Source organism: Pavona decussata, unplaced genomic scaffold (assembly GCF_977016875.1).
Source record: "Pavona decussata unplaced genomic scaffold, jaPavDecu1.1 SCAFFOLD_237, whole genome shotgun sequence".
In the NCBI taxonomy this organism is placed as follows: Eukaryota; Metazoa; Cnidaria; class Anthozoa; order Scleractinia; family Agariciidae; genus Pavona; species Pavona decussata.
Window position 1 is genome coordinate 2,101,893 of NW_028145642.1, and position 27,431 is coordinate 2,129,323.

Below are 27,431 nucleotides of genomic sequence, written 5' to 3' on the forward strand. Positions count from 1 at the left end.
TATGACTTAGAGTTAGAGTTAACGACTGCCAAAATCCTGAATTCGAGATTTTGGACGTCCAAAATCCAGAATTCAAGATTTTGTACTGCCAAAATCCTGAATTCAAGATTTTGTACTGCCAAAATCCTGAATTCAAGATTTTGTACTGCCAAAATCCTGAATTCAAGATTTTGGACTGCCAAAATGCTGAATTCAAGATTTTGGACGGCCAAAATCTTGAATTCAAGATTTTGTACTGCCAAAATGCTGAATTCAAGATTTTGTACTGCCAAAATCCTGAATTCAAGATTTTGGACGGTCAAAATCCTGAATTCAAGATTTCGGAAGGGAGGCCAAAATCCTGAATTCAAGATTTTGGACGTACAAAATCTTGAATTCAAGATTTTGTACTGCCAAAATGCTGAATTCAAGATTTTGTACCGCCAAAATGCTGAATTCAAGATTTTGGACGGCCAAAATCCTGAATTCAAGATTTTGGAAGGGAGGCCAAAATCCTGAATTCGAGATTTTGGAAGGCCAAAATCCTGAATTCAAGATTTTGGAAGGCCAAAATATTGAATTCAGGATTTTGGCAATACAAAATCTTGAATTCAGGATTTTGTACGTCCAAAATCTTGAATTCAGGATTTTGGCAGTCCAAAATCTTGAATTCAGGATTTTGGCAGTACAAAATCTTGAATTCAGGATTTTGGCAGTACAAAATCTTGAATTCAGGATTTTGGCAGTACAAAATCTTGAATTCAGGATTTTGTACGTCCAAAATCTTGAATTCAGGATTTTGGCAGTACAAAATCTTGAATTCAGGATTTTGCAACTCTAACTCCACGCTATAACTCTATGAAGATAACTCTAATAGTAGCCGTCCCCGCAAAACCACACCATAAAAAGAAACATTCGACTTCCGGTTGCCGTCCGAGGCTCACGAACTGTCTGTGCTTTAGCTCCCTAAAACAAAACTTAGCCCCGGTCTGGCCAGCTATGCGCCTCTCTCCTGCATGGGGTTATCACAAGTCACACAGCGTGCGAAAAATAAATAGTTTTTCCTCTTTATGTTTTCATCCTGTTTCTTTATCGTGACTTTTGCGTACGACTCGCAACAGCTCATTGCAGACGATGAACTTAAGGAATGAGGAAAAAAAACAAAACAAAACAAACATGACGATCATTATCGCACGTAGCCCTTGTTTATAACGCTTATTGGCTCGTTCCTTCTCAAGCACCCAACTGATTGACATATATTTCCAGACTGAACCGCTTTAATCAATCAGTTCTTCAGTCTGAGTGCCATACACCAGTTCTCATAAATCTGATCATTGTTGGAGTGAGGAATAAGATTGATCCTTAAAGGTAACAGGTAAACTTGTACAGTTTCTTTGTACGTATAATATAGACATCTGAGATATGTCCAAAACTTGTAATGTTTTGTAGAGTGGATTCCCAGGAGCGCGTGAAAATTTTCGAGAATTGAAAGTCTACAGCTTATGTTATGATTGGCAAATTTGTTTGCGATGATGTGCGATCGCAACGTGTTTCGCTTTGACGCAATTTCGAACCGGAATTCCTTCGCTAACAACTCACCGATTTCCTCTGTTTAAGCAGCCGAGTGTTCCTAAGACATTCTTCTTTTGATTCACAGTATTTAGAACCTGTGTTTTCCTTCCTAGAATCACAAACTGCCACCTTAAAAAATCAAGCATAATAGACGCAGCAGCCATTTTGAATTAAAATACGACCAAAGCCGACCGAGATTTCGTCAACCTGTCGTGGTGAACTCGACTCAACTTCGTGTAAATTCGCCGATTCCTTAAGCTTCCGATTTACGGATTTACTTATAATACTATAGCACATACGCCTTCCCAGAAGGGAGGCAGTTGCCACAAAAATGTGAGATTTGGGTACAAGATGAACACTATCCGAAAGCGGAAAATCAAACATTGTTTTGTTTTGTTTTGACAAAGTTCGATTAGTTAAAAAGAAATCAATGGCATTGTCATCATTTCATTCCTAACCGCACATGTAGGGATAGTTTGCTTGCAACAGCGTTTTATAATTTTCGAAACAAATCCCTTATTATTTCTTCAAGTAGCTCTTGCACAAATAGTTAAATTGCTTTCCTTGTTAATTTAAGTCTTTATGTAGGAAACTTATATATTTTATTTCCCCTCGAACTGATTCCTCTTAAGTTGTCAAAACTATCAATTGAATGCAACGTACCTCGGTTTAGTGAGAGTGGCCTGTTGATGAGATGATATCACAAACTGCTTTGCAAAACGGAATAAGGGCCTTGGAAAGCTCTGTTTACGGTGTCCTTACGCCGGGTAGCAATATTTGAGGTCTGGAGCACTTCAAAAGCAACGCGTGCGGAATGATTATTTCATCCTTTGGATGAAAGTGAATATATAAAAATTCATATATTCTGGGATAATATATGAAAATTCATATATTCTGCGATGATCACTCACTCAGTATTCGTTCATTCTTTGGAGTTATTGGCCGGCCTTATTTTTGATGTATCATTCTCAATGTTACTGCATTGGCAAAGAAAGATCATGAAAAAACATTAATAACGTTACAATGGTTGAACATTACATTTTTTTCTGTCACTGGGTAGGTTGTCGCAGATAGGTATATTAATCAAACACGTCACTTCGAACATTTAGGAATAAAAATATGGGTGGGGGTGGCGTGTCTCTTTTATGATTATTTTAAAAGTGAGATGAAAATTATGAGAGCTTCTCTGAACGGTGTGGACTTCAACTTCTTTCCTATTCGAACCGTGATTTGTCTCCTAGTCCCATCAGGAGTCAGACCTTTGTACTGAGGTTTTAACTAATCCGCAGGTGTAAAGCTTTTGATGATTTATCCGTCTAACAACCTGGTGACAAATCTCTTGCACAATTTTTCACAGGATGAAGATCATTTATGGCCAAACTCTTTTTGTTCGTGGATTGCCAAAAGAATGGAGTGACAGGCGAAAATATTATCTTCTAACGGCTTTGTTTGAAAGGTATTTGCATATATGGTTATGATTTATTTGGGGGATAGGTTATATTCATTATGTTATTTCCAAGTATGGTTACGTGTTATTTATTTGCATATATGGTTACACCGTGCAGAAAAGTGAATTACGACCCGCGTCTTATTCAAATAAGTACACCATTTTGCTAATTAGCTAAATGGTGTGTTCCTTATGAATCCTGGGTAGTTTCAGTCCTTTGTGATGGCAAAACGGACAAAATGGAGTATTTGAATTTCCCGGTGAATCACGAGTAGTTCCAGTCCTTTGTGGGGGCTAACGGTTCGTTTTGCCCCCCGAAGGAGTGGAACTACCCAGAATTCACCCTCATAGTGAAGGACTGAGAAAATGGAACTAGTAAAATGTGCATCAGTTATAACTCTTGGTACTAAATGAATCGAGTGGTAAAGCAAACAATGTGTTTGAGACTGGTAATTGAAAATTGCTTTATCTATTTTCGCAGTAACACCTTAAGCTTTAGACAAATAATGAATAATTTAAGTTATTATGAAAATGTCAAGATGTTCAGGGATGTCCGTTCCTTCAAAGGTATGGCCAACTTGATCACGTACAAGTTGCTCCCGGAAGGTTGCATGCCTTTGTAACTTTTTACAAACCAACTGCACTGAGATTCGTTTTGATAAACGAGACAACCAGGACTTTCAAGGTGGGTGTCGCTTCGCGGTTCATCTTAATTTCCTGCTTTTTCCTTTTAAATACCCAAAAGTATCACAAAAACGTCGTATTTATAGGTACAAGGGCATGACCTGGAATGCAGCAAAGCCTACAAGTTGCCAAGGTTTACAGGTTTTTCCGATGGTGAGTAAATTTGGCAAATTTATTTGACCCTAGAGTAAAGCCTGTCACCCAAACATAAACCGAAGACTTTGAGGTGGTGTAAAAGCAAGTGGATTGATCTGAAAGCTCAGTTGATGGAGACCATTGAAGAGGTCAACAGGAGAGCAAGCATCGTCCTGAATGAGAAAAGATTGGACAAACCGCTGGAGCGCATCGGAAGGCGCAGACACGTTTTAACAATTTGTTAGCAACTCATGAACAATTTTCTTCTTATTGTGTAAAGACTCTGTTAAAATTTGTCTTTTTACAAGTAACCCTCTGTGAATGGTCTTTTCCACAATATAGGCCCCACCTGTGTTGTAGGTGAGAAATCACCTGACAAACTCGCTGTAAAAGGTAATCTGATTCCAATATATACTTTGTAATTATGTTGTCAGAATTGTTTTTATTGAAGTTCCTTCGCTTGTGTGACAACCACCCATAGTAGAATTCTAAAACAAAAAAATTACTTCGCCAAAAAATAGACTTAATTCCCGAATCTTTCACTCCTTATTACGGCTGCCATTTCATCGCTACTTTTCCAGTATGGCTGTCGGGACGTCATAGTGAACATCGAATTCTACTGAGTGCTGTGTGACCTAGACCATAGCAATGGACGATTACAACAAACACAGAAACCTTAGAGCAGAGCAATTTTCAGGGATCCCTCTGAAGACTACAAAACGCAGGCGATCAAGTCACAATTCAATTCGCCCGAGTACCTATCCCACAAAGTCGTTTTTGTTTTTGTCGTCGCTGTTACGTTGCTGGACTTGCAGTAGACGTTATGAAAAACAAAGCTATGTTTTTGAAATATATTCGTACAGTATTATTGACCCAGTAAGTGGTTGTCTTATCACCAGAGAATCACCCTTGGCGGGCTGAGATACCTATGAATATTGATCATTTGGAACCCTTGCCTAAGAAGAAAAAGCCACGTCACAAGAAGCGCGACCTTTATATGTCACTTTTGGGTCCATCTTCAAAAAAGGTATGTTTTTTTCAAGGCTTATTTTTCCTTGGTGTAAGAACCTGTCAAACTGGCAGATGTCGTAAAAAGGAAGCAAAGAGGGCTGAAGCAGTGGACAAAACCCTAAACAAAAGCTTAGAACAGAAAGAAAAGCTTTTTGGGTTCTTTCCCTCTTTCATTCTCAAGGGGTTCTCCGCTGACGAGTAAAATAGTCTTCGCGTTAGACAGAGTAAAATCCAAGTGGCATTCTTGAGAGTGAAGTGAAAGGGTTCTCATCAATCTCGTACCCAGAGTCCTCAGGCTTTTTGGTCAGCGGGGCGGCGCCAGGAGAGACTCTGGGATAATGGAAAAATATCATTTTTTTGATTGGTCGTCTGCATAACAATGGAAGATCGACAGGAAGTCCGTTGGTCATTTGCGGAAGTTAACCAAACCGGAAACCCCCCTACCAACTTTCCTTGTTTTGGAGGGAGATTTGAAATGTCAAACTCGGAGTTTTGTAATTTTTATGTGTGTGTCACGGTTATTTATTTTTTTTTTTTCACACCAAAAATTAGAAACACTCCAATTCAAAGGCAGGTTTTGAATTATGTCAGTGAAACAATTTCTAGCCGGCTAAACATCAGCCGTTTTATCGTAGGAAGTTTGCCACTACCGTCATACGACGGTAAATCACGGCAAAATGCAAACAGCTTAAACTGATTACTGTCGCTGTTGTGAAAAATTATTTTCGGAAAATATCATTACATCAGTCAGTTTGGGAGAAAAAGCGGTAGGAGAACGAATTGGTGAAGCCGTTCGCAAGTATGGAAACATTAAACGTAATAGAGACGACATTGGTGTCGTCAACGTTCTGAATAATTCGAACATGTTATTTACTAGTGACGGTTATCATGGAAAAATAGAGAAGTTCTTTAACATCTACAAATTTTGTTGTGGATAAAAATTTGGAGATGACTGATCTGTTGTGGAGTGGAGTCCATCTCAGGTTGCCGTTTCAATTAATTCCCTTTCGGTTTTGCCACAAGGGAAACGCTGAAGACATCTCCACGATGATCAAACGCCGCACACGAAAGCAAAAGTTTCACTTTTTTCAGTCACGGCCCATGGCCAGTTTGCCAAAGAAAAAAATTCAGAAAAAATTCCCCCTTTCAGGCGGAGGTAATGGTGTGTTGAACATTTTTCTTAAATTTTGAGAGATTTTGTTTTGAGAAATTTTGTCAGATTTTTTTGTCACTGTTCCATATTCCATGCAAAATAAGAACAATTAATTATTTGTCCTAAAAAGTGTATATACAGATTTGAAGTTTACTTTTACAGTATAGGGGCAGTTGAGAATAAAGACTTGTTGCCGGTTACTTACAACCATCTTCTCTGCAAGAAAGTCAACACACTGTGACAGTGAAGAGCCACCCAACTTGACCAGTCAAAAAACAGGTGTAGATAATACTGAAGCCTAAAGCTGGACTTCGAAATGCAGAAGTACCTTAAAATCTTTACATTTATTTATTTCCCAAACGTAAACAGACAAACAAATAAAAGAAAAAAACTCAAGTAGTGGAGAGGATCAGGCTCAATAAAAGATACCATGAGGCTTATGAATATTAAGCCTCCTCAATCTTAAAAATATACAAAAGTTATTACATAATATATTGCTTGGAGTTTTTTTTTATAACTAAAATAATGTACACTGAGTTTAAAATAAAGATGGCAAAAATTTGAAGGTAATGATATAGTTTAATTGTACTCTGTTAATGTACTGTACATTAATATGTAAGTAAAAACAATCTAACTTTTTGAAAATATTATTTTTCCCTTCATCTGACAAAACATACAAATACTCCATTGAAGAAGTATGAGACAAGGAAACTGTGGGTTCCCTTGTAGACAAGTGTGCAATCATGCCTAAAGTACCAGTTGTTGAAAAAAAAAAATAGATGAGCGGTGGTGTGACTTTCTGTGCTATATGTTATGAGGAAAAACACCAAGTCTTCCCTTGAAGGGTTCAATTGGGACGCTATTATATTGAGGAGATACAAGAGAAGGCCCCTGCTCGATTTCATTCAAAAATGCAAGTGTACCCGTTGTACATAAACATGGAAGCCAAGTACCCCAAGTTTGTGTGGCATATGACCTGCAGATAATGCTTGCACAGCCTTGTGCAGAAAGTGACCACTTTCATCATAATTATATCCTTATCAAACACTTCACTTGTAATTGGCAAATTTACTGACATAATTATTTTGGCAGTGGATGGACTTTACTGAATAATTTGGTGAAGACAACCCCGTATATCATTTCTTCATGTAATATTCATTCATGTAATTATTATTGCTAGTACATATTAGCAAGAAATTTGTGGTAGCCAGCAGGTTTAAGCATAAAAATTATACTTCTCAGTGAATCCTACCGTTTATTGTTATTTTGCATGGATAATCAAACAAAAGAAAAACTTTCAGACACTACAATACTAGCTTGCAAAAAAACTGCATTCAATATTTATTAAAGAGTGACAAGTCTATAAAATATATATGTTGAACATTCCAAGGATTCCAATGGGTCCTTTACTCCCTTCCCCTTCCCGGTTAAGGGGTAACTAATAAAATTATGTGTAACCATAATCTCATCAAGTATGTAGAATTTTTAAGTATAATTTGTTAACAAAACTGTTAATTATAGAGTGATTATAGATGAAACATGAAGTTTTACAGTCAATGCTTGTTAGACCCTCTCCCCCCCCCCCCCAAAAAAAGAGTTACTATTCAAATCTAACTTATGGGTTAAAGAAACATCACTAGCCTTATTGTTTATTCTGCTAACCAGCTAAAAAGAAATTTGAAACATCTTTTTAGATATAGTTTTGTAACTGATGGTATGACAAATTTAAATGATTTTGAATTATTATTTTGAATGTGTATTTCTATTGTTCTAGACCTTTGATCAATGCAGCTGATAAGGTTTGGTCCAGTCCCACAAACATTATGCAATATGCTGGATGACTTACATTGTGGCCTAATAGACAATCAGAGCCCAGGAAGGGCTTGAAATAAGAGTCACGTTTGACAATTTTCAGTTTTAGTTCTTAGCTAACATTATTGTCAAGGGACCACAAATTCCCACAAGCGCTGGATAATTTACACAGTTCAGCAAAGGTCTCACAACACTGTGTGCCAATCATTCAGGATATTGGGGAGTTTGACAATAGTAATCATCTGTCGTCCAGTACTCAAAAGAAATGGCAAATCCTTCAGAAATTATCAATTTACCAGTAATGTGCCCTAATCAATCAGAATACATTAGGTAATGTGTGTCAGTATCTGAGCTATCTGACTCAGCTCTTAGTTAAAGTGTGCACTCCACAACCAGATGAAGTCAGGCCCAACAAAATTATTTCAATTTATAATATAAACACAATTTCCCCAATCTTTCAACCCCTTCCCTGTGCTTCCTACACTGCACCCAAAATTACAAGAGAACTCACATAAGATGGTTTTAAATTATTTTACCTTGATTACATGTATACAAGAACAGACTAAGGAGATTATACGCACGGTATAGAAATTTACTGACTAAATGAAATATTATAGTCAGGTTATCAACAGTCCCTCAACAATCACATTATAACCAATTTACTGATGAGAAGTGGCATGATTACCACTCTCCATACAGGTCTCATATAATTACTCTGTGGTAAGGCAGAATAGTTAACAAATTAAACCTCAACACAACTCACTATCCTTATTTTCAAAGCCTGTTGGCACAATTATCCAATCTCTGTTATACTACTTCATTTTATTTCTAGATACATTATTAGTATACCTGGGAGCAACTCTACAGCACTAAAAGCATGCAAGATGTGAGCACTCTCTATCAGTTTTGCCAAAAGCTAGGCAAAAGGAATGTTTATTCAGAAAGAAAAACTTCAAAGCTGCTCTTGAATTCATGGCATGTATTAAATATGCTGATGTTGAAATTGTACTAGCTTGCACTCGAACACATATGACTTTCTTAAATTCACTTTAAGAAAAGCGTGCACACAATTCAGTCTAATAAAATTAACAATTTTTGGGACAAAAAAACCTTAATTTACAACAGCAAATATTACTAATATTAAGAGGTGATTTAAATTATTCTGAAATGGTAACATGTATGTGTTCATTGAATCCCATTTGGTCGTAAACTGTTAAGGGCAGGGGAGCAGGTAATTTGAACATAAATTCAATATACAGTCAGCTGCTCAGTTCTGTGAGAGGAGAAGAGATGGTTCCTTTTTATTTGTAAGTATAAACAGTAATAAAGAAATATGTTACTTGTCTGTTGTAGCAACGTCGAATCAAGTCCACCTTTCGCTCGCTCTTACATGAAAAAAAATCCAGTTGCTTTGATCCGCTCTTACGGGAAAAAAATCCAGTTCCTTTTGATCGCGTGTAAGAATCAATTTTGGCTTTCTCGAACACTTTCAAGACCCTATAAAACCTTCAGGCCCAATAACAATAACACGGCTGCCATTTTGGGGCATTTGACTTCCGTTTTAATCTTAAGCATGCGCACTAAGACCGGAATCCCACGTTTTCTGGGATAAGAAATTCATTATCCCAGAGTCTCTCCTGGCGCCGCCCCGCTGACCAAAAAGCCTGAGGACTCTGGGTACGAGATTGGGTTCTCATCCTCGTTTCCAGAGCCTACGATCTTCTGGTCAGCGGTTGGATCGTTGGCCCTGGTAACAGCCGTTACCGGATGTCTTGAATTTCACGACATCCGGTAGCGCACGCTCAGTGTGATAAATTACCATTGCGCTTGATCAGTATTATTATTGCTCAGTACTGATCAGTATCAGGAAGTAAAGACAAATGCGCAGAAGCGTAGCATTTTTCACCTAATAGCGCATCAGGTTTTCGACAGCCAATGAAAAAACAGATATTTTTGGATGGACCCAGAGCCACTCGTTCAACAATTTAAAAAAAAAACGTTGGGGCTCTGGGGACGAGAATGAAGGGTTCTTTACTAAGAATATAACTCCTAAAGCAAGTTATGGAATCTACATGAAATCGAAACATCTACACTTTAATTTCAAAAGCGGATGAGAGAAAGAAATAGCGGCTCTTAGATCCGCATGAACGCGGCGAACGAAAATTTAATCGAATGGTGGCAAAAGATAAAATAAGACCGATGCTAACTTGGGCCTGACCGTATGTTAATTCATCGTAAAATTCAGAACGGAAACCCACAGAATTAAAAATTAACCCAGCCTTCTTCACTGCAATTGCCCTTTTTAAATATTTTTACCATTGTTGTTACTTTTAAAAGGTGACAAAGAGGACCAAGAAACAAAGAAATAAGAAAGTAAAGGAGCAATACGAACTCTATGAACCACAGCCTTTTCCCAGTTGCTGTGACTACCCCTTACACAATACCTACGGACTTGATGGCAAAGGGAACTTGACAAAGGTAGGCCACACTGAGTCTGAGTCTGAGTCTGAGCAAGAGAAAATCAACACGCAGGGAGGGGAGGGTACGTGGAAAACCGGCCTAACACTCTTTAAAACTTTCCATTCTAGCCAAATCCTTTACTCAACATCAAGGCAGCATTGACAAGAACTACTTTTGTAGAAAAAGGAGAAGCAAGGAAATCCAGCGAGTCAACACTAAAAGAGTAAGTAGTTTTAACCAGCCTCCCTTATCGCTCCTAGTTTCGGACGTGAAACAGTATAAGCCAAAATCATACATCATACCGCCGACCGGTTGGCTCAGTTGGTAGAACACCGGACTCCCGTGCGGGAGGTCGCGAGTTCAAACCCCTGAGTAGAAAGTGCTGCCTTTGTAATGACATCTTCCAACGGTTAGACTTTCTAGTCTTCTCGGATAGCCAATAGTTATATTATATTAGTTCCCGGTGTTGTGGTCTGGCCTTCTTTCTTTCACTTTCATGCTTGGGTTGAGTGGGTGGGTGGGTGGGTTGGACCGATAGCGACTGCCAGAGGGGCCTTCACATCCTGACGTCCGGATCTCACCCCATAGAATTGTAAAGCGCCATGAGACATGGTGATATGTGCGGTACTTTCAGAAATTCATTCATTCATTCATTCATTCATTCATTCATTCATTCATTCGTTCGTTCGTTCGTTCGTTCGTTCGTTCGTTCGTTCGTTCGTTCGTTCGTTCGTTCGTTCGTTCGTTCGTTCGTTCGTTCGTTCGTTCGTTCGTTCGTTCGTTCGTTCGTTCGTTCGTTCGTTCGTTCGTTCGTTCGTTCATTCATTCATTCATTCCGTTCATTCATTTATTCATTCATTCCGTGCGTGCGTGCGTTCGTTCGTTCGTTTTCCTTTCCCTCACTTTGAAAACGCGCTGATCAAGGTATTGATCTTGTGATTGTAATCCAGGCTAAAGTGCATGCCTTCACAGAAAATACGTTTTGTGTTACATGGATTTTGGGAACAGCGGCCGCGGACTGAGAGGATCCAGAACAAAGTCGTACAAGTTTTCAACGCTAGGGGAGATTTAAATTTGCACTTTATAGCTGACGAAGGTAGTTTATACTTCATACACAAAAACGTGTTTCGGAGATATGTAATGTACGCCGGAACTTTTAACAGTGAGCGCATAGGCATGGGGTTATATTTGATGGTAAAAGAGTATGAGATGGAATTCCGTGAGGTGCAAGCCTATGTATTCGTTGAGTGTGGGAGGGTGGGGGAAGTTCAATTTAACGGTATTTTGTCCGTTTTTCTCCTTACACAGGGAAAACGCGATTCCTGAAAAGTCAAATGAGATCAGTATCGGTGAAAGTGTCGCTTTTATACGGCTTTTGAGTGGTTTTGTTATGCCTTGTCTAGTTCATCTTGACCAGGTAAGTGCGACCGCAACCATTTCACATGATTTCAGTAACTTTAATCCGTTAAAGGAACAAGAAGTAGTTTGTCATGCGGTCGTCTCGAGTCCATTCATTGCCAGACAACATACTTTGGCAGGAGCCCTTAAGTAGGAGCCATACTCAGTCTGGGAGTCAACCCATTCCCGCATCTCTCTATTTTTAGAATACCGCGCATTCTTTAGAATGCCCAATCAGAGAGAAGCTCGTGCATACATCACTCGTCTGTCATTCGGACGCTGGTGGAAACAAGATAATTTTCGCGGGAGTTTTTCGAGAGACAAATTCTATAAATAACCAGATACGTGGAGATGGAGGGTCTTGGTGATGGGCTCTTGAATTTGGCAATAAAGGGTTGAGAAGCATCTCTAGTAGTCATTCCATCTCTTCATCGTTTCATAGAGCGATTTTCAATTGAATTTCAAAAGTAAATTTGGTGTCTGCGTTGGTTTTAAATTCCTACGCGTGGTGGTTAGCTTAACATATTTTTGCGCCAGGTTCTTAGCGAATCATATGCAAAAGTAAAACAAATGAATTTGACTTGTTCGCTCGCGTTTTCCCGGGCTCAGCCGTGGCGCGAGTCATGTATTTGCGTTGCGTTATGCCTCTGTCTGTTGTTATTAGCCAAAGTTAGAACTCAGGTTTTGGTTTTTGCTGACGCGCGAGCCAGCCAAAAGCGAGCGACCAGGCAGCAGATATAGTATGTACAGGGACAAAGATTTTCGATTTCTACCCACGATGCATCTGGATTTTTACCACAATCCCTTGCACGCCCATTACCCTTAAATACTTACTGTGCTCCAACGACCTCGTGCCGCTGGCGTTTCGATGCATTGAACTTCGTTGAGGTTACGCTATTCAAACTCCTTTTTTATGTGTCTTTCTGATGAATTTCCCTTTTATGTTCATTTTCAGGAAGTGTCTTGACAATCTTGAAAGCGGCTTTTGGTAATTGTCTATGAAGCAGCGGAAAGCTCAGTTACTGATAGCAAAAACAATCTTGTCCGGATTTGAAAGAAACAGAAATTCCTTTTTCAACTTTTTGCAATTTATTGCCGAACTTGTGGGGTACACCTAAAGGCTCACGAAATTAAATTCTAAATATGAAATCATGTTTTTTTTTTCCTTTTAACCTTTTCCCTAGCGAGACCCACTAAAGTGGGTCCTGAACTCATAACTTGGTCAGTATTTGCTCAATTACAGTGAAATTTTGTCAGCAAATTGGTCTTGGAAAGATTTTTGCATTTCAAAGAAAAAATGGTACCCTCTGGTAACTATGATGTTGTTTACCACCCCTATGATTTGTTGAATATTTTCATTTAAAGGAAGACAAGAACATAGCTTTCTTAACATTTAAATCGAATTTATAGGGCCAGATACATCCATTTGAAGTAGTTACAAGTGAAAACGCGCCTTTTAACATGTTAATATAACAATAAAAAAAATGAAAAATAATTTGAGCAAAATGCTCCCCCGTCTCTGCTCCCCCCTACCCCCTCATTGGGGTAGAGTTACTGGGCGCAGAGTCTCTGCAGAGTCCCACCCTCACCGGTCCACCCGCCGAGGGAGCTCCAATAGCCTGATGATGCTGAAAACATTATATAAGACGCGACAGCGTCTTTCCCTCCCATGTGGGACACATTTTCTTAGACGTGCACGAAGCACGGCCTCGTTTTGGTGCGAAGCTTGTTTTCGTCCTATAACGTCATAAAATTACTGTTTTCGTTCACAACTCTGACAGAAGTCTTAAACTCGTGGATTTCTTGACATCTTTTAGGTTAATGTCGATTACATCAAGGAATTTCTTGAAAATGTTCCTCTTAAGGCGGGGGTAAACCTTAAAGCCGTTTTCATGCTGATTAAAATCGGTTTCATGGAAATATCTCGTTCACGTTTCAAGCAATCCAAATTCTCTCTGCTTAAAACGGAAACCAATGATGTTGGGTGTTTTGTGAATTTTTAGGTGAATTTTGGGTATATTTGGGAGGAGATAGTTTTTCTAGAAGGATTGGTAAAATTAAGAGAAATAAGAAATATTGAAGATTTAGTGAGGTTTTAAAATTAGAATTTGTAGTTAATAATTAATGGACGGATACCCAGTTAGTCCACTAGAAACCTGGGGTGCTCTTGCGTGGGTATCAACTGTCTGTTGGTGTTTTAAAAATCATTTTCTTTCTTTTATCTCTTCTTCAAACCTCTAAAAATTCCATTCAAATTCACGTTTACCCCCACCTTAATGCATCTACAGACTCTTACGTATCTCAGAGTGTTCTATGCATTAAAAGCTGTAAAATAAGCTACAGTTTTAGGTATACCTTAGACTTGCTTACAAGTCGAGCTTAGAGAGCGCGAAGCGTGATCGTCAGAGCTCGAGAGAGCGAGCGCGGAGCGCGAGCGAGCGAGAGCTCGACTTGTTTCCCTTGCTGGAAATCGAATCAAGTGACGTCATTTTGGCGCGAACTTTTCAGGGTGCGAAGTTCAAACTGTCAACTCAATGCATTCTTGACATTTCAGTCATTTCAACGCATCTTTGGAAACGCCGACAATTGCATTGGAAAACTTTCTCCATGCGTTTCAAAACATTGGGAATGTTTCCGAACGAAACCAAAATACGTTGAAAATCATTTAAAAATTGGGCCAACGCATTTGCAAAACATTTTTCAAACGTTGACAACGCATTTGAACAGTGAAAGGACAAGTCATTTTCTTTATCAGCCCCGCGAAACGACAGTATCGTACTACACACTGTTCATGCGAAGATTTTGTTTACATTTTGATGACTGCAGAAATTATGTCGATTCGCTTCGCGAAGATTTTTAAAATGCTTTACTTCGAATGTGCGAGTAATAATAATAATACCGGCTACTGCTAGCGCTGCTACTGCAATAATAAATTTTAAAATGAAAGCACTACACAGCATGACATGCAGAGTGCTGTCTTGACGGGAAAACCTGGAAAACAACATAAAATGTATCGGCTCTAATGGGTTTCCTATTATATACCGAACGAAATTCGGCCGTTAACTCGTTTGGGATAACGGCCGAATCCGTATCGCTTTATAACAACCGAACAAGTTAACGGCCGAAAAATGCTTGCGATATACCGAACAAGGTTGAAGCTTATCTCGTTATTATCAAAACACTCATTAAAAATGCAGCATATAACTCGGTCAGTATAAGCCACAAAATACCGATCGATCGCCTCTTGATGTTGATGTCCGTTTAACCGGAACCAAGCAAACGGACATAACATCTTTTCTTTCGCCGTGATGTAGAAAATCGAAAACGAATGGGGCCACCTCAAAGGTCAAGCTTTTTTCCCGATCATCCTGTAGGCGCCGATAACTGAAAACACGTCCTTTCCACAACAGTGACTTTCGATTACTTTGCGCTAGCCTGCGAGCAAGCTCTCTTGGGGGTGGGGGCGGGAGGGGGAAAGAGGAGAGAGCTTGCAACGATTTGAATGCCGCCCCCAATACTCCCCGCGGCTCCCTGCTGTCCTAGCTGTCAGAATTTGGCCAATCAGCGCAAACCGGAAACGATAGTAAACGTAAACAAACATGTGAAAGGTACGATGTTATCAGATACACTTCGAAAGACGGGAATTCTTGCTGACAAAAACTATAGTTTCTCTGATCGAGTATGCCTACCGAGTGCCACAAAAATCAGAAAATTTAGTGAAGGATTTTACTTAATTGTGAGCACACTAAAAGCCGATTGACCAAAAGGTCGAGGTCACAAATGTCGTCCCAAGGGTCAAGTGAATCTTGCCGACTGCAGTGTCAACGCCACAAACTACTGGACATAAAAAAAATGTTGAAAACTTGACACGGTCCGGCCAGGGAAAAAAGAAGCAGTGCAAGGAAATCGGAAGGATCTCGATTTTGCAGCCGGGTCTCCGAGAACGAGGACGCAATTCTCAGTATCGACAATGTGGTTTCATTGGAACACTCCACTCGTGTGAAATTTGTGATGTTGTGAACGAGTAGCAAAGCAGACGTGAGAGTGCCAGATCAAAAGGAAATCATTGCGCTCCTAAAGAACGTTGCCCTAAAAAACTGGCAGTTCGCTGCTGACGCCGTACCGAAGCACTCGGAATTGAGTCAATATATTCAGAAATCTTTATTTTGTGGCGTAAGCTGAAAGATGTTCATATTTTTTTCGGCTGAGCCAAACACCAAACAAAAGCTTAAATTTGGCCGACCTTGACTCTCCATCTGAAATATCGGCAATCGAAGCGGCAGGCATTCCCAGTTTTCTTGCTTCTGCGATCAAGTAATCGATAATGATACTTTGCAATGGGCAAACAACTAACATTGTTTGATGTTAGACTTTAGACTTTCAATCGCTGCAAAAGGTTGAAATATCAAACTTGTCCCAAATCTCGTTGGTAAAACTGCAAGAGCATCGCTACTTTGAAGTTAAGCATTGGCAGCTTGACTTTGCTCGGGTTTTAATTCCAGAGAAAACCTAACTTTTTTAGAGAAATTCTCGCAACCTTCACAAATAGAAACTCCACCACCATTTTTGTGTTGTCAACACGACACACGCGAAGAGCAATGACGTAAGCACCAAATTCAATATCCACCCAGGCGGTGTGCGTCACGACCCACAAAGGGTGCTGGGTAAAAATATGGAAATGGCTCATTTGCCTCAGGTCACGATCGAGTAAACATCTCCCGAACGTAAGACTTAGGTCGACTTACACTCGCACTGAAACTGGGCATTCAAACTTTGCTTCCTTTTCCAAAAACTATGACTAAAGACAGCAATTTGACAAATTGTAACGGTCTAGTGGCAGCCGTAGATGCTTCTTGTTGGACACACAAGGCGATTTCGTTAGTATTCCCGGTTCGGAGACAATCAAGGCGATAATTTTTTATGTTTTTTTCAGGTTTATCCTTTATAATAGTATTTTGTGCCGTCACGTCTGCCTATAGACGCTTTTCTTATATATATTTAGACCGCGAGCGGTCGAGCGGTCTCTTTCTCCTAAGTTCTGCGGCAGGCAATATATGGAATTAGCGAGCGGTGAGGCCGCGAGTCACAATTTTGTAATTTGCATAATCTTACGGTCAGTTTGAGAGCGTGATCTAAGGAAAAAGTACGACTGCTCGCAGTGTATTTTTCATTGCTTTCGCTCATTCTTAGTTTGCTTTTTTATTTCAGGGTGAAAGAGATCTACATTTCCTTCCTGGATTTGTTGGAGAGAAAAAGCATTCGCCCGTTGGCTTTTCCCGGTCGGTCTCCCGGGAGTTGAGCTACTTTGTTTACATGATCTCTCCATAGATTCTTTATTAGTTCAACGGCTTCCAACGGGAAAACCATAAGGGGTAGACCCGGGTAGACCCCGAAAATTCTGAAGTAGAAAGGATAAGCTAGCTTAACGTGCAAAAGTATTGGCCATACCCAGCAAGAGTAAGAAGCTTTAGCCTCAAGAAATGCAGTAAATCAACGACCAAAACAACATGGCGGCAGGCGCAAGGTCGTCACCTTTGAAATGGCTACAAACGCGAACAAATGCTTCAGCTTAAAAAGTAACCTAACCAGCATTAAGCCAATTTGTTCCTCTAACTTTGAAACGACTTTCAACCGGGAAAAAATGTCACAGGCTTCGTTAATGACGAAATTTCAACAGGCTGAACTCTCCAGACTGATGTTCTTGGGCGCGAAGACTACTGATCAAATAACGCATTCTGATTGGTCGAATTTCGTGACGCACACCGCCTGATATCCACCAGTCAGCATTTTGCGTTTAAAAATTCAACGCAGAAATGAAAATTCCTGAGACATCGTTGCAAGCTCTCTCCTCTTTCCCCCTCCCGCCCCCAACCCCCAAGAGAGCTTGCTCGCAGGCTAACTTTGCGCTGATGTTCGCGGACATCTCTGTACTTTGCTTTTTGCAACCCATACACGAATTGCGTCGTTAAATGAACGTGTAATCAGTGCGAGGAATTTAGAAGTTCTTGGTCGTAGACCGAAATAACAATCGCTATCGAAGAGCTAGTGTTGTATGTTCGAACAGCTTTGCGCGTGATCTGGTTATGATCTGGCTTGATTGACGTGTACTTTCATATCGCTGGTTCTGATTGGATAATGCTACAGGAGGAAAATTCCTCCTGTGATAAAAGTCGCTCGCGCCAGGTCCATTCAAAGAGAAGCAAGCGAGCGACTTTGAGAAAGTCTAGGTATACCTATCACATGAGTCGATCAGTGAAATTGTGACCTTTGGAATTTTTTCGTTTTAAAACCATTTCTACCAAAGACCTGACTTCCTTCAGTTATCTTGATTTCAGAAATGAAGTACACTCATCAAGACCTTTTAAACGGTATATTACATTAGCAACCTGGGTATGTTTTCTTTACCGTTTTGGAAAAATGGGCCAAAAAACTTGTTAGGGAAAGGGTTAATCAATCTTGACTTCTTCCTCTAAAATTACAACTTGGACTCTGAACTTAATGTCCTATTGCTGTAGACTAATCAGATTTCAGGTATAATGTCACACACTTCCGCTCAAAACTGACACTGTTGTCTAAATCAATGAGAAATGGGGATTAAAGAAAGTCATTTCTGTCATCCAATAACTACTGATTGGATTTATAGTTTCATTGGCCGATTGTAATTGTTTTTGCTCTTGCTGGATACACGATTTGAATAGACTTGTTTCAATTGACATCTGGGCAGCACTCTTTTACCTATTAGGTACACTAGTTTATTGAAACTCATTTCAGATCTTTCGCACTGCACGAAAAAACGCCTTTACGCACATCAAAGGTGTGGTCAAAGACTGTCAAAGGCCGCCTTTGATTACCTTTGATTCGAATCACAGGTGACAAAGGCCGCATTTGATTCACGGTGGAGTCAAATTTGTTTCGAATCAAAGATATCATATATTTGATCCACCTTTGATGCGCGTCATAGGCGGAGTCAAAGTTGTTTGATTTCAATTTGACGCCCGTCAAAGGTAGGGTCAAAGTTGTACTTTTGATTCGAGTCAAAGGTATATGCAAAGGCGTCACATATTTGATGTGCATCAAATGTGTTGTCAAAAATGTAATTATATTTGACCTCATCTTTGATACGGATCAAAAAAAAGAGCAAATCCAGTTTTTCGTACAGTGTTGATTCCACTCCCCTGAAAAAAGCCACAATTCCGAAATCATTTGGTTCGTCTATTTAAGTTGGTGTTATTGGAAACTGCTTCATTCAAATGAGACACGAAGTTTAAAATTTTAATGTAAAACCAGATATTTCAACACGTGTTCTACGTTTTAACAATTTTGTTTTTCTATTATTTTATCAGTCGCTTGACGAACAGATTCTTGATATAGAGAACGTTTGTGGTCAGTTCCCAAAGAACGCGTACTTCGTGCACGGAGGGAAAACTGTAAGTATTTTCAAGCTTTCTTCAGGATTGCCTCTAAGTTCAGTTCGTGCAGAAATCATATTTCTCGTACATCGACATTCCCACCACTAAGTTCATGTGAGGTTCGGGTTGAATCAGGATGTGGCTTCAAACGTCCTTTTACTCAGTAACCATGAATTTTAATCCATCCATCCATCCATTTGTTAAAAGCAAAGGCAAACATTCGATTAGAAAGGATTTTCGTAAAATCCGTTCTTGAAACCCTAAACTCTCTCCTATCAAAGAAAGCTGTTGGGATCGACTCTATTCCCTCAAAACTTCTGAAAGTTGCAGCGCATGTCCTCGCGGAATCTCTCTGCAAAATTTTCAACAAATCTGTCGAAACTGGTACTTTTCCATCGGAGTGGAAAAGTGCCAAAGTTTTCCATGTACATAAGAAGGATGACAAGTCTGATCCGAATAACTACCGACCAATTTCTGTTTTATCTACTGTTGGAAAAGTTATTGAAAGACTGATTATATATGATTATCTTTCAAGAAACAAAATCTTAACTAAACATCAGCCTGGTTTTCGTTCTCTGCATTCCATAGTAACAGCACTGTTGGATGAAACGAATGAATGCATGGTATTTCAACATTCACCAACTGAAGGTGACACAAACGTGGTGGTTTTTTCTGGATTTGACCAAAGCCTTCGATACTGTATCGCATGAGATTCTCTTGAAAAAACTTGAGCTCTACGGGATTAGTGGACCGACTCTGGATTGGTTTAAATCCTATCTTTCTAACAAAGACCAAGTTTGTGTGGTCCAGGGATACACATCCGAGCCTCGAACAATCAATTGTGGTGTTCCACAAGGATCCATCCTTGGACCACTGTTATTTCTTTACATTAATGATCTTCCCGCGTGCTTAAAGTATGCGACAGCTCGTATGTTTGCAGATGACACTACCATCACAAATTCTCATAAATCTACGGCGCGCCTTCACCGGGAAGTTAATCATGATCTGGATAATTTACAAAATTGGCTATTAGCTAATCACCTTAGCTTAAATTTCCTTAAAACGGAGTACATGTATTTTGCTACTGATTATAACCTATCTAATCTTGGAATCTTCGCGATAGATCCCTGGAAAATTGCAATTGGTGAGCAACCTATAACCAGAGTTCAGTCCACTAAGTCCCTTGGGGTTGTATTTGATCAACGTCTAGTATGGGAGGAGCATGTTGACAGCCTTTGCAAACGTGTCTCTTCAGGACTAGATACACTAAAACAGGCTCGTCAGTGTGTTCCCCAAGACAGACTTCTTACGATACACAACGCGCCTATCAAACCCCTCTTTGATTACTGTGACGTAGTATGGGGTAATTTAAAGAAAACACTAACGACCAGACTCCAAAATCTCCAAAATCGAGCGGCCAGAATTATAACCCGAAAGGGTTAAGGTGTAAGGTCTGCTGATATTAGGAAGGAATTAAGATGGGACGACCTGGAAACTATCAGGATAAAACATTTAGCAATCGTTATGTACAAAGTTTTAAACAACAAAGCTCCAGGTTATCTCATCAATCTTTTTTGAAAAAAGCAACAGTGGTTATGCGCTACGAGAGAGTGAAAGTAGACTTCTCCTCCCCAAATATAACTCTGAATTTGCTAAAAGCAGCAGTTTCTCTTTTATTGGGACAAAGATATATAACACCACTCCAAATCATATTAGAACTGCTCCCACTCTTCTGCTTTTAAAAAACAAGTAAATAACCTCGCTCTCATTTAAGTCCTGTATATAGTCTATCAGTCTATTTTAACCACGGCTTGTCTGTAAAGCAGTAGGTTTCTTTTACTAATGTAAATTTCGTGGGTAAATAATGTTCATTCATTAATTCATCCATGCATGCATGCATGCATGCATGCATGCATGCATGCATGCATGCATCCATCCATCCATCCATCCATCCATCCATCCATCCATCCATCCATCCTTTCATGTATTTCAGAATTTGCAAGCATCGTTGAATCCCTCCAACCGCTAAATCACTTACTTCACTTCTTCATGCTCTCAAACTCAGGTATTGACTGACAAACCATTTCAAGCACAAGGTATTGTTGGCGATTGCAATATTGAGGTGCTGCTTCGCTTGCAAGGGGGAGGTCGAGACGGTCTAGGAAGACGAGGAAGTGGAGGAACAGGGGGAGAAGGGAGAGGAGAAGAAGGAGGAACAGAAAGCCAGGAAGCTTCCAAAACAAATGAAGAGGAATTACGAGGTACTTCCCTTGCCTTCTCATGTCGTAGACCTGATTCACCTCAGACATGTAGCCTGGTGACACACTTCATAAACAATCTAGCATACCTGTATCCTGTAGGAGAGGTCCAGCGAAACCTCAGTTTAATCCTATAAAACAAGACAGTAACCTCTCCAATAGCATTAAGTGGCATTATAACATTTGGTCTGTGTGTACGAGGCTAGTTTCCTCTTGTTGATCATTAATGAGATAACAGTTTGGTTCTTTTGAAATCGGCCTCATTGTAGTTAGGGAGGAGAGATGATAGAGATTCACACGTCTCTTGAACAAAGAATCCCGAGATCATCCAAAAGAACGTATTAGAAATGAACATGCCCGAAAAAATTCAATGAAAATCTAATTTAAAAAATCCATGGAAACAAATGTAAATCTCACATTAAACTCGTAGGAATCACATGCGAATGCCACGAATATCCCATGAAATACCCCTGAAAATTATATGCATTTACCTTAAAATTAATATGAAGATCCTGGATCTTCTGCACGTTTACCTGAAGTGTAATGGGTCTCGAGCTTGCTCTGTTTCTGCTCCCGAACAATTTCCTTTCTTACTTCGTAGCTTGGACTCGTAAATGAGATGATCGCATCTTCCATATGGTACACATTGCACAGTTTTCACATGCGCATTTGTTAATCTCCGAATGTTTTAAAAGCTGTTTCTATATTGCCTTATCCAACTCACAGATAATATCAGATACATGACTCGGAGACAGACTAAGTAGATTGCTTTTTCCTTCTAATGTTTTCTTTTAGCGTCTTGTTCTGCACCTTTGTGCTGATGAGCGCGGCATGCTGCATTATTAGACAGGCAATGCGTGCTTTATTTGCGCGGGGTTGTAGCTCATACGACAAGCGTGGAAAGGTCGAAGAGCTGACCCATTGGTAGAGGCTGTTTAGTGTTTGTAAACCATGACAAATCTTGTATTTAAAAAAAATCAATAAAAATCTGATGAAGAAAGTCATGTGTTCACCCGCCACCGGAGTGCTACTTTGATATGACATCTGCAACTGGTTTCCTAATTCTTGTGGTAATGATGATAAACCGAAGGTCCCGTCTTAAAACAATTGCTCGTAAACAAGAACCCACACGCTGTTCTCAAAAGCGATTAAACACAGTAAGAAGACTCTGATAAGATACTCTGGCCTATTGCGCAGTTCAATTTGTAAAGCGCAATGGAATATATTCACATTGAACTGAAAATGCGCTTTATAAATTCCATATCATCATTGTCAATTAAACACCTTTATAATATGACGTTGTACTGTGGTTCAGTTTTTATTATTATACGTTTTATGGCGTTGGAGTTATGAAGTTACAAGGTTAACCCAAATACCGTGTACACAGAAAAATTAACAAATCTGTCCGGTTCCACCTGCAGAACTAGGTGAAAGAATATCCAGCCTCAAGCAAGGAAAACCAGAAGATATAGAAGTCGAAGTGAGAGCCCTGTACTCAGCAATTGATAGTCTGGAGGACACATCTTCTAAGAAAACGTTTTTGAGCCAATTGACCGCTGAGGCAATCAGAGGACTGGGCGAAGACTTACAAATTCTTCTCAAGAACAATGGTCTCAGCGACAAATCATTGCAACTTGTTCGCGATTATACAACGAGGCAAAGTGAATTGGCCAAAAAGCTGTACCTTTCCGAGACCTCTGAAACTGACAAGGATACGTCTTATTCGGTGCTTGCTACAAAACTACTACCAAAGCTTGAAACACTTGGCGCTCTTTTATCTAATAGTATTGAAGTCGAATCCCTGGATTGGGTCAAGGAACTGGTCGCGAAGAGCCCTAATCTCACTGAGCTTCGCAGGATGAATTATGGCGAGCTCGATAAAATATTAGAAGAAGCAAGTGCTGGAGACCGTTCCGTTGTGGAGAGTTTGTTTGCGAAAGGAATCGAAATCAGGGAACAATGTCAACGCTATGGCATAGGGCTGAAAACGGCAGAAAAACTTAAGGAAAAAGGCATCAAATCGGCAAGCGACATGTCAAAGGAGCAATTGCATGAAGTCGTTAAAGAAACTACAGGTAAGGGCTCGGCCATAAAAAAGATGTATTTTAACGAAAGCATCGAGTGTGCTGCCGAGCGAAAGGAGCTCGAAGAAAAGATGGAGAAGACCAAGAAGAGAACAGAAGAGGCAAAGGAACTTGCTAAACAAGCGCGTAAGATTACACAAGAAGCTCCCAAAAAAAGAAAGAAAGAGTTAGACAGCAAAATAAAGGAAATAGCCGAGAAGTTGAGTCTACCAGAAGGTTGGAACGAACAGCATAAAGATGATCCAAATACCCTTTTAGAGCAACTAGACAAAGAGATAAACATCGCCTCAGATTCTCTGGCTTTACCACCCTATGTCTCAAATGACGAAATTGCCGCAGCAGCAAGCGGTGGATTGGCCCTCTACGGTATCCTGTTTGATGATCACGACATCAGAGGTTTTTCCAAAAGCCCTCCTGTCCCGTTTCTAAAGAGACCAGAACATGTGGAATGGCTAAGCCCGGCTCTTGGATTTGAAGTTCGTTTCTTCAAATCAACTGAAAGCAATGCATCTACCAAGTTTTACAAGACTGCAAAGTCCTCCGGTCTCAGCATAGCTGCTTCCATCTCAGGCGGTGGCTGGGGATTTCATGCTAGTGCATCTACTGCCCATAGCAGCAAAGATACATCAGGAAAGCGGCAGGAAAACACGACTCACGCAACTATAACCCAGTACATTTGTCAACCAACTAAAGCGTTCCGCATTCCAAGAGAAGAAATGGAGCTCAGTTATGAAGCTAAGACACGGGCGAAAGAAATAAAGGATGATGAAAGTGCCGAACGTTTCTTGGAGAGTTTTGGATCACACGTGTCTGAAGGGGTTCATACCATGGGAGGAGTGTTCTTTCGTAATCTGGATGTAACTACCGAAAGAGAAGCAAAGGTTTCAGATGTAATGATGGCTGCAGGAAGTCAGTTTGATGCTGATGTTTCAGCGGGTTACAGTGGATTTGGCTATTCTGTTGGAGGCTCCGTGAAAACCAGCAAATTTGAAGTAAGTGGTTCCAGTGAGGCTTCTTCGAGCGAGAAAATAAATTACATGTCTGAAATGACTGTACAATCGCTAGGACCACCAACTACAAACCCTGCAATGTTCAGTCAATTACTACAAAGCAACAACGCCACATGGCACGTGATTGACCGCGGAGATCATGCTGCTCTTGTTCCAGTGTGGCAGCTGATGTCAAACATGGAGGAACTGAAGGAACAAGCAGAACATCTTAAAAACGCTTGGAAAAAGAAACAGAAGGAAAGGGAAGAAACGGTAAGGAGCAAAAAGATTACACAACCAAAAGCCAGCAACAGCGTGGCCATTCTAAGCGGGCGTTTAAGACTAAAATTTTAATCAGTATTTATTAATTAATCTCACAAAACCACAAGCACACACACACCACTATATATACGGACAACTTTTGACGACGTTTTCAAAGCTGTACGTAATTAATTACCCTCGTCCGCCTGTGAATCATTTGTTGATCCAGCGTCATCACGAGAAAAAACTGGAGACCCACGATACCACACACTAAGTGATTTAAAAACAACTACAGCACGTAACCAACATGGTTGTCCTGATATTGTAGTGGTCATCACTCCCATTTACTGATGAGGGGAACATGGGTTCAAATCTCGTCTTGGTTTCCTGCATTTCTGTTGGGTGTCGGCATCCGCGGTAGTCACACGGTCAGCATACGGCGCAGCAAGGGCGTGAAATGTGTTTAAACACAAGTGTTCCATCCTTAATTGAATTTATAGGGTATAAAAATTTGAAAGAAAATTTTAAAATTTTGAATTTAAAATCTGGCCCTAAGATTCCCAATACGTCGATAAGGAATACCTTGTCAGGGATTTCCGATTTTCAAAATTGATCTCCCGCAGTTGCCTTTATCGTCGCACATATTTCTGATTTTCTTATGAGAAAATTTAAAAGTTAAATTCGAAGCAACCAATAGGAATATAGAAAAGCCTCACATGGTTTCTTTTAGACTAATGCCTTGTGATTGATATTATGCAGTTTTTTTGTTGTGCGGTCGAATTCGATTATCAACAGTCGTTTTGGGCGTTGGGACGCAATCTTCTTAGGGGTGGTGGGGGGGTGGGGGGATAAAATTAAAGCGAAACAATTTTTACCGGATAGTGCATTTTATAGAGCGCTTTTCAATTGGGTGTCGGAATACCAATACCATTATAATTACTCCGACCAATCACACCAAGTGCAAACAATGCAAAAAAAAAACAATCAGAATTTAAAGCAATTACATGAAACTTACAAAAAGCGCGGGAAAAATCAAGCGAGCAAGGTGCAATTGGTTTTGGTTTTGCCTCTCATTGGATGAAAAACTGGCGCGAAATTTTTAATTCAGTCACTGAGTGTAGCAATCCTAGTCGCGTGATCACTTTCGACAGTCATTTAGAAACCGCTCTATAAGCTTTACATTGATGTATAGTTCGTTGTTGTTGCGCTTTTAACAGCACGCTTATAATTTAATTCGCGAATGGCACACGGGAAAGTCTACGATAATCTTAGTACCGAAGTATGAATGATCAAGGCTGTTCAGTCGCATACTCTTTTTTCTTTTCATTTAGCGCAAGGAACGAGGAAGATGGTGGTAAAGCTATCTTTCTACTCATGACAGGCGGATACAAACTGAGGATACTACTCTATCCTCGGGGATTTGGAAAGGGTGAAGGAACACACCTGAGTATCGGTATGCATATTTTCGACAATGGAGAATTTGACCAGATATTGTCCAGGTCAAAAATGAGTGGAAACATTGAGATTGCTCTGTTAAGTCAGCAAGAAGACAAAACAGATCTGGCAAAAAGTTTGAATGACAAGTTCTTACACGACATGCTCTCAGGAGGTTTGGAAACGTTTATCTTACGTGAGATTGCTCAGTTAAGTTTCAATGACATGTCCTTAGACAACTTGCACAAAGGATGGGGGATTTCCAAAGTTTACCTCACTTGAGAAGTTAGAGAACTCTCCATATCTCGGAAATGATACAATCTTCATTCGAGTCACTTGCACGAAGTAATAAATTCACTATTAGTGAAATTATCGCGTGGATATTAAGAACTAAATTAAATCAAAGATAGCACCAAGAATATATTTTACCTTTTTAGCTGATATGAACCAAGTGTGATACAAATGTGTAATTTTTGGACATAGCCATAATTTTACAATATCCAGTGTTTTAAAACATACACAAATGTTACACTCTCCGATATTCTGTACATGCATTTATCTCCTTTGCTAATGTTATTCAAACGAAGTACACTTGGGTTTCCCTTGGATTCACTTGGGTTTCACTTGGGTTTCCCATTCACTTGGGTTCCCATACAAAGACCATGTTGATTTCCTAAACACGCTGTCGCGTTAATTGGAAACCGCTTCTGTCAAAAACATTACTAACTTACAAGAAGCCGTAATAAACGTGATGATTTTTATTTTACTTGTGACTTGACGTTTCGTGCGCCCCAACATTTATCTTGAGAAGTAACGGGTGAACAAATTCTAAAATCTTAGATACTGATTACTAAGAGACTGGTGACTAGATTGCGAACAAAGCTGTGTAGCAATAAATCAAAACCGGCATCTGACTGGTTCATAAAACCGGAGTTTTTCACTATCGTTTCCGCCTAGGGTTGACTTTAACTCACGTGTTAATAAAGTTTCCTTAATTTTGCACTGTATATCATATCGACGATTTGTTGACACTACAAAATGGTCCCACTGTTTGGATACCATCATCAGCAATAGCGAATTGTTATGAAGGATACCATGTCTAAAAATAACGCATGACAATGATGTTGTGCAAACCTTGCTCACCTTTTTCTTGAAAGACTGACAGCGCATGGGAACGGGGTGGGCAACCTTTCATGTCGGAGCTCATGTACGCTGTATAGAATTTTCGATGTCAGAAAAAATAATGGTTAAAGTATTATTAACTGACTTTGTCAAGGTCATATGTATGTTTTCAGTCCTCGTTTGTTTCTCTGTTCATAAAGCCTGGTTTACACGTACGACGCAA

General features: G+C 39.8%; 1 protein-coding gene across 1 annotated transcript; it reads left to right on the forward strand.

The window, feature by feature from the left end:
* The first annotated feature begins 1,159 nt into the window (after positions 1–1,159).
* LOC146457873 (uncharacterized) lies at positions 1,160–27,431 on the forward strand. Its single transcript, XM_085091566.1, has 14 exons — positions 1,160–1,354; positions 2,909–3,007; positions 3,566–3,683; positions 3,769–3,835; positions 4,160–4,210; positions 4,717–4,844; positions 10,131–10,271; positions 10,382–10,476; positions 11,562–11,670; positions 18,995–19,078; positions 21,126–21,321; positions 22,740–23,975; positions 24,033–24,664; positions 25,984–27,431. Exons 2-14 carry the CDS (start codon positions 2,910–2,912, stop codon positions 26,008–26,010), a joined length of 2,982 nt encoding a protein of 993 aa, XP_084947692.1. The 5' UTR covers positions 1,160–1,354; position 2,909; the 3' UTR covers positions 26,011–27,431.

Bases quoted from the DNA above. Each gene is read 5' to 3' on its own strand.
- LOC146457873 (XM_085091566.1), top strand. From the start codon at position 2,910: ATGAAGATCATTTATGGCCAAACTCTTTTTGTTCGTGGATTGCCAAAA. The intron at 19,079-21,125 runs GTAAGTATTTTC...TCTCAAACTCAG, and splicing joins TCGTGCACGGAGGGAAAACT to GTATTGACTGACAAACCATT. The intron at 23,976-24,032 runs GTGGCTGGGGAT...AAGATACATCAG, and splicing joins AGCTGCTTCCATCTCAGGCG to GAAAGCGGCAGGAAAACACG.